This window comes from Macrobrachium nipponense, chromosome 8 (genome assembly GCF_015104395.2).
Source record: "Macrobrachium nipponense isolate FS-2020 chromosome 8, ASM1510439v2, whole genome shotgun sequence".
Lineage (NCBI taxonomy): Eukaryota > Metazoa > Arthropoda > Malacostraca > Decapoda > Palaemonidae > Macrobrachium > Macrobrachium nipponense.
In genome coordinates, this window is record NC_087203.1 from 13,996,409 (window position 1) to 14,014,216 (window position 17,808).

At 37.5% G+C, this 17,808-nt stretch overlaps 1 protein-coding gene across 6 annotated transcripts in view; it reads left to right on the forward strand.

Annotated features, from left to right (window-relative positions):
• The window catches only part of LOC135222617 (uncharacterized), a 775,758-nt gene extending 759,010 nt beyond the window's left edge, over positions 1-16,748 (forward strand). For all 6 annotated transcript variants that reach the window (XM_064260717.1, XM_064260722.1, XM_064260719.1 and 3 more), the window contains 5 exons: positions 999-1,094; positions 1,275-1,393; positions 9,810-9,936; positions 11,732-12,220; positions 13,318-16,748. In XM_064260717.1, the coding sequence (XP_064116787.1) occupies positions 999-1,094; positions 1,275-1,393; positions 9,810-9,936; positions 11,732-12,220; positions 13,318-16,362 (3,876 nt within the window). In that variant the 3' untranslated portion in view covers positions 16,363-16,748. The remainder of the gene's footprint in view (positions 1-998; positions 1,095-1,274; positions 1,394-9,809; positions 9,937-11,731; positions 12,221-13,317) is intronic.
• Positions 16,749-17,808: the final 1,060 nt, after the last annotated feature.

Genomic DNA, 17,808 nt, shown 5'->3' on the forward strand with positions numbered 1-17,808 from the left:
TTGTAATCCTTGTTTAGTTTATCCATTCACGTAACAATAATATTTACTGGATAAATCGGGAAGAATTCTGTGGTGAAAGTCGAATTCGTTGGTGTTTACTGGGAGCTAATGAGGGAATGGCGAGATGTAGGCTTACTGGCTATCCCTTTGGGGCTTATTTCTTGGAAGAAGCCCCTGTCTATATATACACAAACACACTGAAGGAGGGGCCTGTCCTTTTAGGCCTGCGTATTTGTACCATTTGCTATAATTATAGTATTAAGGTGGCTCTTCAATTCTTGACAAGCCCCTGTTGAGTTGGCCTTCACGTCTGCGCTTTAAGAATATCAAATCAATATGTGCGTTTTTTTCTAAGTTTATAAACGAATGTTATTTTAACTAAGTCCTCTAAAAGACTGCCTGTATTCTATGGTTAATATGCCGAGAACAAAAAGTAGCCTTAGTGAAACGCAATATTTTTTTCTTGAGTATATGCAGTTGGAATTATTATTATTATTGAGAGAGAGAGAGAGAGAGAGAGAGAGAGAGAGAGAGAGAGAGAGAGAGAGAGAGAGAGAGAGAGAGGGGTAAAGGGATATCTGTTTCATAATGGTCTGTGAATCAGAACCTTGACAAGACAGAAACATGAATGTTATTTGCAGCGGCAACTTGATCATCAGTGTGCATGATTTTGACATTAACAAATATGTTCCTGCAATTAGCGTTTTAGTCGTCTTGTACATACGTAATAATAATATTATTTTGTAACCCATAAGCTATATCATATTTAGGAATCATACCACATTTAATGGTTCTGAAAAAACCTTAGTTACTATTGTTTTTATTATATAGTGATGATGAATGAAAAGGATTTTTAAAAAAATAATGTGAGGATTGTTGTGATGTTTAAGAATAAGCCAGCCTTGTGCTAGCACGGGCTCTTGCTCCTGCTCCTGGAGCAGCCTGTAACTGGATTATTTGTGATAATGTTAATGAGATTGTTTTCCCATGTGATTCAGGGGGTGCAGTCCCAGGAGAGACATCTGTTCCTCTTCAGCGATCTCCTCTTGGTGGCGAAGGCAAGAAGCGGGGGCAACTTTAAGCTCAAGGAGAAGGTGAAGTAGTAACATTGGTTGATTTTGTATATTTAATAGCGTTAAGACTAAAGCTTTCAGTTCCGATCATAGCATAAAATATTTTTCAAGAGGGTTTTTTCATACGCATTTTGTAACGAGGATACGGGGACATGAATCACATTTCTTGAATCTTACACTTTATCATTTTTTTCTTTTTAGGTCCGGGTATCGGAAATGTGGTTGTCATCTTGTCTGGATGACGTCGCAGAGGTAGCCAAGAGCCATGACACCTCCTTCGTTATGGGGTGGCCCACAACCAATGTCGTCGCCTCCTTCAGGTAGGCAGACTAGAAACTATTTTTCACCTTTAGTTGGAAGATATTGCACATAAATTTCTTTGTGCACAAAGTGCATTATTTTTCAAAGGCTTACAGTTTTTAGATATAAAAATTATATAGTAATGGATACCCTGATTATTTATATATTGTTGCATTTTCTTTATGAATGATGTGTTAATTTCAAGTTATGTGAACTTTATTGTGAATTATTTTTCTTTTGACGACAGTCAGACACTACGTTATTTTTTCAGCAAATTCATCTTAGTATGATTTACATTAAAATTCGACATTGTTCTCATTTATTCAGCTTTTACTTATTCGATCTTTGAATCCACTTTGTGAGTTCTGGTTGGAGGCTCATCTTGGCTGCTGTGTTTTAGTATAATTCTATAAGGGTAAGGCCAGTGAATTTACCCTCCGTGACCCAGACGTGGTGGTAGACGTAAGAGAAACTAGATTTGTCCATTTTTGTTTGCTTCATGTTGATTAACTGCAGGCTCTGAAATGGCTAAGGTTTATTAATTTGGTCTTGAGGTGATCGTCCTCCCTTTCGCCTGTTTTCAGTCGGTTTTGTAATCACTGTTTTTTTTTTTTCTGTGATGCAGTTTTTTTCGACATTTTTCCACAATCTTTCGGGTTTTCCATATATATATATACATAATATATATATTTAATATCTATATATATATATTATATTATATATATAGATATTATATATATATATATATAATATATTATATATAATATATATATAGACTGTGAAATATAGTCTGTTAAAACAGAAATCCATCTCGTGAAAGGAGCCCATAAAAATGGCCAAAATGTTTCAGAGACCAAACTCACTCTCTCTCTCTCTCTCTCTCTTCAGGTAGGGGATGAATGAGACAATTTGCAGAAAAAGCGGGATTTATACCAATAGGTCGCAGGTCAGCTGTTAAGTCACCCTGGTTTTACAATTTCTCTTTAACCTTCCTAACAACTAGTTGGAGGAAGATTTTATGTATAATATCTGAATCCCATGAACTCTTTGAAATATTTATAGTTTCTTTCTATAATCAAAGCTGAATCAACCATTTGGCATTTGAACCGACAATTCCTGCTATAAATTATACGTGACAGATTCCAGTTTATTCTGTGATCATGGTTATTTTATTTATGTGGTTAAAAATAGCTGCACTATATTGCCCAAACCTAACTTAACGTTCATGTTGTAATAATCTCTTGGGGAGAGATTTGTCTGTAAGCTGATGTCAAATTGATTGCAGTCGAGGCAAGGGATTTCATATACTCCTGCCTTTGGGGACTGGCTTTTGTTGGACAGTACTCAAGGATTTGGCTAAGGTATTTGGGTAGGAAAAAGCAAAATGGTTAGTTTCCAAGCATGTGTTTCAACGTCTTTTTCAATTATATGGTTAGGGGACTTTAAAGATGACAGCTGCTGATGGATTAGTTCAATTTCCTTTTCCAGGAGATCTGGGGAACAAATCCGTGAATATCTTTAGAATAAATTGCTGGCTATGCCAATTTTGATAGAAGTGCCATGATAACTAAAAGAATGAATGTATGAAAGTGAAAATGTTGGTTTTTTTTTTTTGTATATGGTCAATTTGTATTCTGTCATATGTCTAATTATTAAAACATCAAGAATTGAAAAGGAATTTTGCTGTCTGTTTCCAATTCAACTTCAAATTTGAAATTGTGCTACCTAATATTCCAAAATGTTAAGATGTTATCTACATATCTCATCCACAGCATGTCTTTAAGTTTTAATGTATTTACAAAATATTCCATGTAAAGATAGATTAATACAACATAAACGTTCTGTTAGGTATGGGCAATGGAGCTCCGTTATTTTTAACCCAATAAATAACCATAATCACAGAATAAACTGGAATTTGTCACGTATAGTTTATAGCAGCAATTGTCGGTTCAAAAGCCAGATGGTTGAATCAGCTTTGATTAAAGAAACACAATGAATATTTCAAAGGGTTTGTGGGATTCAGATATTATAGATAAAATCTTCCTCCAACCAGGATTAAAGAAATTGTCAACTAGGATGACTTAATGGCTGACCTACTTTTTCTGTAACTTTTCTCATTCATCCCCTACCTGAAGATAGAGAGAGTTGTCTCTGAAATATAGCATTTACTTTCTACAATTTTGCTTCATTTTTCTTTAGGGAAGGTAATTATCATTGAAAGTTGTTTGGTTACGTGCATAATTAATAGGATCTGTCACAGAAGGGTAGATTAGTTCCTCTGATGCGAATGTTACTGTTTAGTTACTCTTAATCTTATTCCCACTGTCTCTTATTCTCCTTTACATGTTTGTGAATTTTGCCAACGTTTGTCACTTTTTTCTTTACTTTCCCTAGATTTAATGAGATAAACACCTCACAGCAAAATTCACACATATATTTGCTATGTTCCACCATAAATTATTACAAATAAAAGTTTCGTAATTTTCGAACTTTACGAAAGTATATTGTGAATCAAACATATTTTCTTACTTTATCCAGATGCCGTAATTTTTTATTTTTCATATAGAAGGGAATGTTTTTCTGCTAATTTATTTACCAATTTTGATTTATGTATAGATCGTGAGAACAGGTGTCAACGACGTTTTGAAATTTTATCAAGTGTTCACTTTAATTTTGATATACCTTTACCGTAGATTATTTTTTGGTTTTCAAAAGTAATAAGATCGCTGTTTTGAGTACTGTACAATACACGGTATTGTCTTGACGCTCCTTTGGAGGAAAATTCTAGCTGATACTGTTATCTATAGTTACATTATGTATGTATCACTCGCTGCGTCTGGAACTGATTACGTTTATGAATTTCTTTGTTAATTAAGTTCAACGAATTCTCTGATGTAGATTGCTAAAGATGAACAAGTCGAGTGTGACGCATTTTCTAGATTCTTCTCTCTTTGTAGACGCAGGAGTAACCATCGAGTAACATAAGAAGGCGGTTGAAGGAACGGATCGTTTCAAGCCTTGTTTCCGTTTTTCATAGGCTACTGGTTTACATGCGCAAGGTTTTGCTCAAGGCTAAATATAAAACTTGTTGCCTGAGAGAGAGAGAGAGAGAGAGAGAGAGAGAGTGAGTTTGTTTACTCCGCCATATGATAAACAAGCGAGAAGGTAGACGGGAGAAGTGGACAGCCATTAGCTTATGGCTAGGATATTTGAATGTTTATTTCACATGCGTAGTCTCCATACTTTTTTAATGAATGTATGTATTCACATACCTTATACATAGATGGGTTCTTTCCAAAATTTCATATATGGATAAATTAGACGGGTTTCATGTCTTGTGAAAAGTTTTTTTTCGTATGTCCAATTCAATTTGCTTACACGGTCACTCTAAGATGAGTTAATCGACCTAGCACTTGCTTCATAGTCGCTTGCATACAGTTGTTAATCTGCATGTTTTGTCAGTCGAACTTGTCAGCATAAAATTTCCTGCCTTTAAAGAAAAAAAAAGTTTCTTGAGCCCCCTCAAGAAAATAGAGGGAACGAATTTATAAATAGCATATTTATAGGTTTATATGAGAGATTTGTTTATTTTATACATTGTAGTTTATTATTAAACTAATTGTATCGCTGTTTACTTATAGTTTTCGCCGTGGTTCAGTTGCATCACGGAAATTTATTTGTGAAATGTAAACGTCAATGGCACCGTACTTTTTGTAATAGCGTAAAACCCAACGTCTATCCGTCGATGGACAGGCCAATCTTTCTACAAACCACAAAATGGCCACCACATTCCTCTGGACCTTTAAAAAAAGAGCTGGTTATGCTGTTCCAAATACTTCCAATCATCTTAAATACCTAGCGATACTGACGTCCTTCGTTGAAATGTTCATCCTATACATTGTGTTTGTAAAGTATAGAACTAACCTTTAATAACAAAATCCTAAAGTCAGACATTGTCATTCTCGTATTAAAATTTGAGAGAGAGAGAGAGAGAGAGAGAGAGAGAGAGAGAGAGAGAGAGAGAGAGAGAGAGTTTTAAGGAGTGGTGAGTCAAGCCCGTCAGGTGTTCATATCCTCTGGGGATTTCACCATGTTTAATGTTTTGTCCTCTTTCCCTCTTCCCTCCCTTTCCAACCGAACTGACCTCATTCGTTATCCCCAGAGAAGAAGGTGATCCCTTGTCCCTTGATTTTTAAGCCATTGCTTTCGCGAAAGTCGAAAGTGAATCAGCCGGTTCTTATTTCATGAATTTTATATTCTAAGTAATTATTCGTGCTTACATAGCGCCCCCTGTGATACGAAATACATGGTAACAAAGTCAAAAATGAATGGAGATAATGTTCCCTTAGTTTCCTCCTCCATCTGCTTCGTTTTGCCTGTTAAAGTCACTGGTCAGGCAAGTGATATATCGGAGCATAATTCTTTTTACCTATGAGATTTTTAATGAGCAAAATCTTATTACAATTGGCTGTTTATAGTAGTGTGGATTGTTGCGATAAGTTTTCTTGGTTACATTAATGAAACTTAAAAAAAAAATACTTTTATACAATAAATTTGAACTTCGAGATATTCGCAAATACTCGACGACTCCTGTAGGTTGAGATGTACAGTCTTTTTAAAGCAAAATTTGACCCAAAGTTTGTGGTCACATTTCCTCTAACAACCGTCTCAGCGCCTTTCCATTCTCTCTCCCCATATCCATAAACCATCTTCCTCCCTGGGGAAATGGCTTATGGTGTCCTTTGAAGTTTGACCTCTGGTAGGGGTTGCTCTTGTCAGATTACCTTCTTATTTATCATCAAAAAAAGCCTTTTTGTTATCGGCGTATCAAAAGGTTTTTAAATGGAGATTTCTAGTTCTCTAAGTATATATATATATATATATATATATATATATATATATATATATATATATATATATTATATATATAAAATAAACTGTAGCTTAGTGTTCTTTTCTTTCTATACAACAAAGAAAATAATGTCTTTATTCAAAAGCTTATATGGGTTGGTTGTTATAGTCTTCGTTAATCCAGTTTTCAAGCCTGTGGGAAGATGAAGTGGCTTCTTGCATTTTTGTTTCGGATTTTATTTTTTCTTTTCAATTGAATCAGCACTTCAAGTCAGGAAATATTAGTACTCAAAGTTACAGCTTGGGATGCTACTTGCCCATAGCTATGGCTACATTTTTCTGAGTTTTCATCTGCTTTTTAATTATATTTGCAGCACTTCTGGGAATGCTTCAGAAATCATTTTAGATTTTAATCGGCATTAATTGTTACTTATTTTAAAGTATTATAAAGTTTCTCTTATACCTAAATATACGAAATTAAATGTTAAGGCTTAAGTACCATGCTAAACAATACAAATAATGTACAGGACTAAATTTCATTGTCACTGAGATTTTTTGTTCCCTAAAATTTTCAGCGATATAGTAAGTTTTTTATTTATCTGATATTACTGGGACCCTTTTTACACACACACACACACACATATATATAGTATACTATAACATTTATAATAATTTTATGAGACCAATGAAAATAGTTCAACGTCAACATGAATCTAATATTTTTTAAATTTTATAGAGTTCATACACGCGTTACAGTAAAAAGAATACAGGCAAGGAATTTTTTAACAAAACTTTCTCTTTGCCTTTGAAAGTACAGTATGTATAATATCTAATGTTACCACATTGAGTTGATTTTGTCTTTGGTTTCATCTCTGACCGAATCACTTGCAACACATGGCCATTGTTTTATAAACAAAAAGCTGCGAGCGTTGGTGTTATTGCTCACCCGCTGTAAACAGATCTCGAGATCTTATAAACTTTTCCTCGCCAGTATTTTTATCGCCTTTTGTCGAAGTCAAATTAATTAAATGGAAATCGTTTGCCTTCTTGTTGCATATAACAGAAATATAGCTTATATAGCTTTGAGATATTGTTGTGAGAGGTAATTATTTCCATTCTTCTACTTACAAACAAAATGTTTGCAGCAGTTCATTGCAGTGCAGTTGTAGCTGAGTACTTTACCAGCATTGTAACAAGCTTGGAACTCCCAAATCTTTAAAATGTACCTTGTCATGCAAACACGTATGTATATAATGTTGGTGTTTGTTTGATTTCAGTTTTATCTTCAGAATATAACCAACCGGTTTGCCCTCGATTAAATATACTCGAATGACATCATCGTGATCTGGAAGCCAGTATTTCCAGTCAGTGCTGAGATGTCTGTCTTTGTTCTCTGAAGCTCTTGCATTACTACTCTGAATTACTCAACTTCATCAGCGGCATCTATCTATTCCTCCTCTCTCAGTCTCTGTTACTTCCTGACACCCAGGTCCTCTTGTACCTTCGTTCACCCCGCTAAGCCACTTGGCCCCTGCTTTGATAAGCCTCCACTTTTATTTATCCTCCCTACTGAGGGTTTTTCAAGTGAGATATCAGTTTCTCCTGGAGCACGCTCTCGCGATAGTTTCTGTTTTTTTCGTTTTGCAGACTTCAAATTTGTACCATTCGAATATATGATGAATTTACCAAGGGCATTTGGCCTTATTTCACCAGGTTCCAATAATAAAATCAATTTCCGTTGCATGTTTTAATATTGGGCTTTTCATTACACATAGTTGGGTTTAAATTTTTTACTTTGTTGGTACAAATCGTTCACGATTTTCAGTTGAATATAGATAGAACTTCTATACATAATGTATTTGGATATTTAGGATTTCTGCGACGTGCCAAAAATACTATATTATTCCCAGCTTTAAGATACTTACCTTTTTATTTGCAACTTTGAAATACTAAGTTCATTTTATTTGCAACTTTGAAATACTAAGTTCTTTGAAGTTTTTGAGAGTTGTAGCCCCAATAGGGTATTGCACCTAGTTTTGAATGGAAAACTTCTCAAGGCGGCCGGAGGTTACTGTTTGAACAGTCATAATAAATGTAGCCCTTGGGTAGTTTTAATGGTCAGCTGAAGCAGCTCAAGTGGCCGTTTTATCTTTTGCCTCGCTCTCGTTTTGGTCGTTCATTTTTTACTCCGCTCTTTCCCACTTTTGCCAAACAGTCTTTGGAAGTTCATTTAAGACGAAATTTGTTATCGTTCTAAAGGATTTTCCCCGTCAGATTTTGCTTTTATCTGTCTACATGTTGTTAGCTCAAAAAATCTATTTTTGTGGAATGTTTGTGCTTCGGTTTAGCCTCAGGGTAGAGTTTGGGGAATGGCATAGGGGTTGGGCGTCTGATCCCCATCACGTCCACATGTGAGTGACTTAGGCGAGGTAGCTGAAAGGGCGAATTTTGAATGGCGTTGAATCTGTCTTAGTCTCAGAAGGTGATAGACTCGCTGTCTGTTTCTCCTGGGCCTGTGGCTGTGAGTTTGGGATTGTAGTGTGGGCTGTGGAGGAGGTAGACTGGAGACGGTTTTCGCAGTTGTGCTCTGGGCTCGGGTACGAGAGGATAGTGCTACTGCCCGGTCCTTTATGTGGAGTCCACATGGATTTGTTTTAACGTTACCAAGACATGAGTATTCATTCATGGTGAAATTTTTTATGATGTTGAATCATTCTTCCATAGTTACGATGATTATTTGTTGTTTGGGTATTTCAAAGTTTTTATGTGATCATTTGCAATGCAAATAATTTATCAGTTATGAAAAGGAATCTGGCAAACGTGTCCATGCAGTGTATAGTGATCGGAAGTGCCGTTACCGCTGAAGATGATCTTAACTGAGGGATTTGAACTAATTGGGGAAAGCCCTCGTGAACGGGTTACTGGATGTGGCGTGTCCTTGCCATGTCTGAAAGGGGCGGACTCGCCGGCGTTATTTCGCCGAAGGGCGTTCTCCTTGCACAAGGTACGCGATGATCGGTCTCCCGTTGAATTGTCGGGTATCCAGAGAAAGCCTTCGGAAGCCGCAAGGACGGCTCCCAAAAGTGGAGGGGCGATACGGAGGGCCTCGACAAGACTTACCAAAAGTGTCAAAAAGGCCGCATTAAGGCGATGTCGAAGTGAACGAATACTGAGTGCATCTTCAGAAGGGAAGACACGGCCGGAAATCTCTTGGCCCCAGCCCCTGCATACCCAAGGCGATGGTGGTGGCTGTTGGCTTCTCTACCGTGAGAACGTCTCCCCCCATTCGCCGCCTCCTGTATATGATGTCCCTCCCGCTCCGCGGTGGGTTCCCTTGTGTCATGGGGCGCCTTCCGCCCCGAACAAGCTCAGGCGCGCCTGCAGCGCCATGTTTATCGATCAAATTACAAATTCAGCTTTAGAAATGTATAGTAAAGATGTGTCTGACTGTCAAAGAGAGAAAATTAATTCAGGAATCAGGAGAAATACAGTGTCAGTTGTAACCGGTGTGAAACCCCTCAGTAAAAATTCCCGCAGAAGGCAGCCAAAACATTATTGTAATCAAAATGTTTACTCACGTAACAGCTGTGTAGCCACGAAGGATCTGTGGTACAACAAGCTTAGTCAGGTGATGACGGAGGAAAGAGAAAAGGAGCAGCCAACCACTACAATACAAGTTACATATTATGATCCTGTCAACAGCATAGATTTTGTAAGTATACCTATGTAATTGTTATGATGGCCTTATGTTTTATAATATATGGATACTCAGTCATTTTATTGGCTTTATTAAGATGGTACGACAGTCTGCAATTCCTTTTTTTATTTTGTATTTTGAACTTCAACTTTTCAGTTCTTCTAAAACCCTTTGAATAATTATGAAATTAAGTGATTGCTGTAATGGCAATAAGTTATTTTAGCAAATACACCTATTTCCCCCCAACTAAGTGTTAGTTGCGAAGAGTGACTTATCAGGACCATCTTCACGTTCTGATTTTAGTATAGAAGAAAATTTCCCGTGGTGGAAACTTTTATGTGAATTGGATTGAATTCACTCATTACTATTATCATTATTATGGCCTAAATTATGACTTTTAATTGATTGTGCTCAAATATAGCATTAAGTAATTACATCCCTTTTCCTATCTAATAGTCCTTTGGGGGGACCACCGTAGGGCCCCGTGTTTTTTTATTTATTTTTTTTGGGGGGTAGGGTGGGCGGCAAAAAAAAAAAAAATACTTTGATGAAATTATGGTCGCATTGTTTTGATTTTCGTGTGAAATATGCTGTTGACTGAGATTTGTGAGTAAATAATTTCCAAAGTCACCGAGTAGTCTGTTATATTTATTTTTCACCTACCCCCATGACGGGGGCGGGGGTTAGGTCGTGTACCCCTAGGTAAGTAAGGGTAGCGCGGAAATTGTCCTTTGTTACATTGCACACACTTAAAATCTACGTTTCTCATTTTATTTTTGTGACCATAATTTCAGTTAATATTGGTATTTATTTTTTTTTTTTTTTTTTTAGCCTCCACTCCCTAGAGCGAAAATCCCGGTTCCTCACTAGTCCCCCAGTATTGTTAGATGGGGAAAGGGTGTAATAACTAATTGCCGCCAACATTAATGCTAAATTCTTGCATAATCAATTAAAAGTACGTTGGAAAAGTTTTTTTTTTTCTGCAAGCTAGAGACGAAGCTGCTCTTTAGATTTACCACGGTACACTGTATGCTGGTCATTTTAATATTAACAACTGTGAATGGAAAATGTAAAGGCATCCTAATATCACAGAGATGGTTGTCCTCTGTTGTCATGCCCAAGTCAGGTGACTTCCATAAGAGAACAGTGCCACTCTTTGTAACCGACCAGGGCCTCGAGTTTCTTAGTCAGAGAATTTGAGTAGCAGCATTATGGGGATAAGAATTCTGTCCGTTAAATTTAGGTTTGCTTTTCAGATTTTCTTTCTTAATGCACTCATCATACATTATATTTTTATATAGAATATTGTTTTTTAAGCTTGATTCAATATATAATTACTTTATTAAATCAGTGTTGTTTGTAATTAGTTATTAAAACAGTAATACTATTGAACTTAAAACTTGAGTTATAAAAGTTCTAACGTCTTGTGCTAGGTTACTCCTTTTTTATACTCCTTTTTTAGAACTTGAGATTTTCGTAGATAATGAATTAGTATTTCACAAATAACTTTTTTTCATTTTGGTGAAGAGTATATTTATTCAGTAAAGATTTTGTACGGCTCCTGGTACATGAAGGGTTATAAATCAATGTAGGTATAGCTTAGCAAACATTGTAAGTAAATGGGTTTTCGTAACTGACGAATGTTTTTGTTTTATTAACTAACTATTTCAGCCTCAAGTAAACTTTGAGTATGGCTCCAGATCTGTAAGTTTTAAATTCTTGAGTGTGCACATGTATATAAAAATTTTAGCAATTGTCAACTAAGAATTTAATAATGCCTAGAAATTTATTCAAAATTTTCTTTCATCAGAGCAAAACTGTTAATATTGGATCGACGACCACGGCACGGGAGTGCGTCTCCTTGACTTTAGACCACTTGGAAATGGGGGATGCAGATTCGTCACAATTCCAACTTTGGGTGAAGACTGGTGTTGATGATTCTCCATACCCACTAATAGGTCATGAATTTCCTTTTGCCATCAAGATGAATTGTGTCCGCGACCTTCTGCAAGATTGTGACACAGAGCAATGTAATAATTTATATAATACTGAATTGGTAACCCGCTGCCAGTTTATCTTGAGACAAGCAAGAAAATTATCCTTTGAATCTCCCGAAGGAATGAAGAAGGTTTCCAAGAAAGCCAGGAAGAGTCCTATCCGTATCCACAGAGTCTTCAAAAGATCAAACAGCAAGGGAGACTCCTTAGATGGGGGTGTCAATAACTGTACAGGTGTTCTGTATGGTCGGTCACTAATGAAGTTGGTGGAACCAGACATGATGTTACCCAAACCTGTCATGGTAAGAAATTAGTTGTTCATCATCAGAGTCAGAGTCCGCTTTCCCTCTTTATGGGTTTAGGTGGTGTGGGGGGGGGGGGGGGGGGGGGGGGGGGGGGGGGGGGGAAAAGGGGGGGGGGGGGAGTTCAGTCAGTTGCGCATTCTGCTTGAACTCCCATCAGGTCTAGGTCTTCATCCATTCCATTTTGCCATAATTGAGTTGCTTCCACTTCTGAAATTTTCTGAGTCACTGTTCCATATCTTTTGTAAACATTAAGTATGTCGAAGCCATCTTGGAATATTTTCCATCCCCTGGTATTAAGCTCTTCATGTCAAGAACTCTTGTATATGTCATTTCCAATGCACTCTTATGAACCCTTTCAAAATCAAAGTTTATCAATGCTCGTATTCCCTGCTAATGGGAAGCTTTCATTCATCAGTATTCTATGCTTTTGATCATAGCTCATAAATTTTGGCCTTGGAAAATTTAGGTATATTTTGTAATTCTGAGAGCATCTGGCAACTGCTGGGCACAGTCACGTACTGTGCAAAGAAGTGTTTTTGGGGGTGACCAAGCACTTGGGCTTTTTCTGTGGACTGTAGCTTCTCAGCTTAAGAGCAATATCAACCAAAATGAGGTCATTAGCATCCTCAAAGACATTTCCAACAAAAAACTGCTCCTGTGAATGTTATTTAATTTGATTGTTAAAGTAGTCTGTATTAAACGTCATGAGGCAATTTCTGGTATTTTCTGTAGCTTATTTCCACTTGTTTTTTTTAACTGGACAACATTATTCTTTATAAAATATAGTGATCAGCTCACAAAACAACTGGATAACACTATTAATGTCTTGTTTAAGCATAATTAGTTGTCTTTTCACAGTAACAAATATTTTAATTAGTAATTGTAAATTTATTCTGTGGGGGTAATTGCACTATTATAATAATGAGTTAATACATTCAAGTACTACACTGCTAAAAACAAACTTAAAATTATTCAGTATTGTAGGTTGCTAAAAACAAACTTAAAATGATTCAATATTGTTGGTGTATGTGTATATTTTATTGTGTAAAACTTATGTTAATTATAAATTATACCTCTATCTTTTTTTCTTACAGGACATGCTGACTCAACTGTTCCTCAAAGGACCCTTCACAGTTGGAATCTTCAGAAAATCCGCAAATGCTCGGTTGGTCAGAGAACTTAGAGAAAAATTGGACAGTGGAGATGTAGAGGGAACCGTCGATCTTGACAATGTACAAATAACTGTTGTCGCAGCACTTTTGAAAGAATTTCTTCGTTCAATGCCAGATTGCTTGCTTGTGTCTGATTTATATGAAGAATGGCTTGAGTTAACCCATATAGCAGGCTTTAGAGAGCGCATTTCACAAACACTCTTATTGTGTTCGAGACTTCCTCGAGCACATCTTAAACTTCTACAACATTTTCTTTGTGTATTGCATCATATTGTCCGGCGTGCATCTGAAAATATGATGTCTGCATCTAATCTAGCTGTATGTGTAGGACCATCGATTTTGTGGCCATCATCTCCAGTTTTAGCATTGAGCCCAGAAGACTCCAAACAAGTACCAGCTGTTGTAGAGTTTCTTATTGAACACTGTAGAGATATCTTTGGTGAAGATATACTTCATTTGTTAGGCGAACCACCAGAACGAGATCCTTTACGACAAGACAGTGGAGCAGAAGAGTCCGATAGCCTGCATAGTCTTCATAGTGGTCATAGTTTACACAGTTCAAGTGGAATGAGGAGAGATGACAGCAGTATAGACTCCCTTGAACGAGAATTATTAGAAGGAGAATTGTCCCCTCTACCAAGAAAAGATAAAATGTCTTTAACAAATTTAAGTCGTGACTCCGGACTAACTATGAGTGATTCACAACTTTATACACCTGATGAGGAAGAAAGTGAATCTACAAGTTCTGGACATTCTGGGGCTGACAAAAGTGTTAGTAACTATAGTAGTGGTGGACAGTCAGAAAGATCTGGTGATAGAATTCAGCATTATACTGCACCACACAATCCACATGCAATCTATGCAGCTGTGTATCGTCGTCCTGAAAAGATGCCTGTAGAGTATGATGATCCAGAGGGTTATTATGCGGCTCCAAGTCGCGACCATGCAAGAATTCAAGTTACCTATTCTAATTCTGGATATCCATATAATTCTCATGGTCATGGGAAAGAATATACTCGTGTGTATCAAAGTCGCCAAGACAGGCTTGGTGATGTTTATAGGAAGGGTCAAGATGAGGAAGCAATTTACAGTATCCCAGTTGGTGCAGCAGGAAACATGATAAATCCTCCACCTTTCATTGTAAATTCCAATTTCCAGAGACATGACTGGATGAGACGTCGTTCTAATCTGCGCAAAGTTTCACGTTCAAGCAGTGGTGAAGGAGGCTTGGTTCGCTCAACGTCTGAGGAATCTCTCTTAAATAAATATAATGGCCTAGATTATGGAGTTTCCCTGGGTCCCGCTGGTGTTGCTAACAAGAGACCAGCACAGCATGGAAAAGGTCGAGCTCCTCCTCCACCCCCTGAGGAGCAAGATGATTGCACAACTGGCCTTGCTGGTCGTGAGTCTCCCATACGTAGATCAAAGTCTGCACATTACTTAACTGAGCCATCTCGTGATGAACGAGCTGGTCGCTCTCCCGACAATACACCGGCTGTTTCCAGGTCGTCATCTCACGATGCAGTTTCATGGCAGAGGTCACGTTCTACACCACAAATTCATGATGAAGCTGATCGATCATATGATTCTTCCACTTTGAGTGATGATGACTCCACTCCACATGTTTCTCGATCCAATTCACGGGGTAAGGAATGTGGTGGTGGTGGTTTGAATACCTGGGATGTAGTCTATGGTACAGAACAGGCTCCATCTGATTCTGGTGAATCTCATAATTCATGTAATTCTTCATTTAAAAGTGAAAGAACTGGCAGTATGTGTACAGTAGTTTCAGCAGGCAGTACTTCTACCATAGGTTCAAATCCCCCATCGTATGAAGAAGCACTTAATAGAAAATCCTTAATGTACAAAAATGGCCCTCATCAGTGCCATCAAGCACAAAATTCCCCTGTTGGTAAAGACTGTCAATTCCCAGAACATGCTATTCGAGAAGAAAAAGTGAAATCTGCCAGAGCTAAACAGTTGTATGAAGAATCACTTAGAATATATCAAGAAGAAAACACATACCCTGGTGATTTAGTACGTGCCTCCCCAGCACATGCTGATGTTAGTGATGAATATGAGAAGCCCCCACCTTTGCCTCCAAAATCTGAGCCACCTCCTTTGCCCCCAAAGCAGAGGGGCAGCCGTAGGTTAAGTGAAGGATTAAACCGTCTAAAACATCTGCCTCCTGTGCATGTAGAAACTCACAATCGTAAATCTCGATCAGTGTCTTCTATTCCTGCTTCATACAGCTGTGACCCCCCTTACCACAAAACCATTATATGTACAGATGATTCCCCACCTTTACTTCCTCCTAAGGAGCGAACTGTAATAGAAATTGAATCTGTTTATTTACCCGTGCCAGAATCTCGTGTAAGACAGACAACTAGTAGAGCAGTGTCACCACCTAGAGTGGAAAAGAAAAGTATAGAGACCCAAACTGATGATTATGATCTGGACGATGAAGTGAAAGATGAAGGAATCCAAACATCAGGATCATGGGCCATAGAACCACATGTGACATCCGTGTCCGTTTCTGATCAGTCATCACGCACCGACAAGCACCGGAGTCGGGCAAGGAGAAGAGACTCTTCAGCTTCGCAAAGAAGCAAAAGTGTCCCCACACGTGAAAATATTCCACCACAGCATCAAGAGTCAGATGACGATAATGACGATGATGATTGGGAATATGCATCACCCCTTCAGGACTATCCTGGTGCACCTACTGCTCTCCGTGACCTCCGTCAACTTGATCCAGAACTTCGCCAAGAAATCAGTTGGTCAGTATCACAACTTCGTGCAATATTTGGCGATTCTTTAAACGGCGCCAAAGTGCATCCACCTCCCTACCGTCCTCCACCTTCACATCGTGCTCCCATAACATCTTATCACTTGGGAGCAGGAGATTCCTTTTCTTCAAGAAAGTCTAGACCACATTCTAACTATGGTGAAGAATCATATGTTTAGTGTTATGAGCACCTCTGCCTCATTCTGCCCACCGCGCGTACAATAATGACTGGCTGCGCTGTGCTGCCTACACCGCCACAACTAACACAAGCCAACTCTGTTAGATTATCTCTCTAAAATACTAAATGCTCAAGACCACAGGCTTTTGTACAGTATATGTAATATATTATGTAAATTTTGTACAGAGTTACACTCTAAGTCATACAAATAAGGACCTTGAAACATTTAAATGTGTGGTAGCAATGCAACTTTAAGGATAGGTATTGTCACTGTAGTCATCTGGAAGTTGCCATTTCTGTCACATCTCTTCCACCAAACTTTTGTAAAGAACATTTAACTAACTATACTATTATTGTTTATATATTGTTAATAAAATCGGAGATTTATCTACATATTTTCTTCACCACAATAATGAGTAATTTATAACATTACAATTTCTTTAATCTCATACTATACACAAAAGGATATGTATTTTTACGAAATTGAGTGAATTTGTAGTATACCTGTGCTCCATCTTTATTTTGTGGATATCTTGCTGTGCAACCAGTGCTGGGCTTGAAAGATTGTAAATCATAAGTAATTTCATACATACTTGGAGAACTTGCTGATCATCACTGACTTTGACAGTGCTACATATGCCAACATCACTGATGGAATGAAATGTAAACCAGTGCATAAGTGTAATAATTCATTGATTTGATAATAAACCCACTGCTGAGAAATCATTTGAGCAAGGAAATGAAAAAGACTGTAATACCTTGTACAATCCCAATATTACAAACCTAGAAGCAGCAATTTCTCAAGCAGAATATATTGGTCTTCAAGAGAGAGCACAACTTATACAGAAGCAAATTTCTTAAAGATTGTTAATTATGAACAGCGGCGTGGTTGGTATGGTATTAGCGTCCCACCTCGGTGTTCACAGGTTCGATTCTCGGCCATTCCATTGAGGAGTGAGATGTGTATTTCTGGTGATAGAAAGAAGTTCACTCTCGACGTGGTTCGGAAGTCACGTAAAGCTATTGGTCCCGTTGCCGAATAACCATTGGTTCCATGCAACGTAAAAGCACCATACAAACAAACAAAGAAAACAAATAAGATGGGAGCCAGAATAAGTCATGATACTGAAGTTACTTTTCACATACTGGAAATATGGTACACAAAATAATGCATTACTCACCAATTTCGTCTAAAAGAGAAGTACAGAACATACTATAACTGTCTAACGTTAGGATCATAAAACCAAAATGTAATGGCTATATAACTTTAGTTGAACCATGGGCTTTTTAAATGAAAAAAAAAAAATCGTACAGTATACATTCAAATAAAAATTTACAGTAGACAGGAATGCCACCAGTTTGTATTGTATTAAACCAAAGCAGCTCATTTCATCACTAAAGTCTAGTAATGTGTAAGACCACATAATTGTAATGGACAATTATGAAC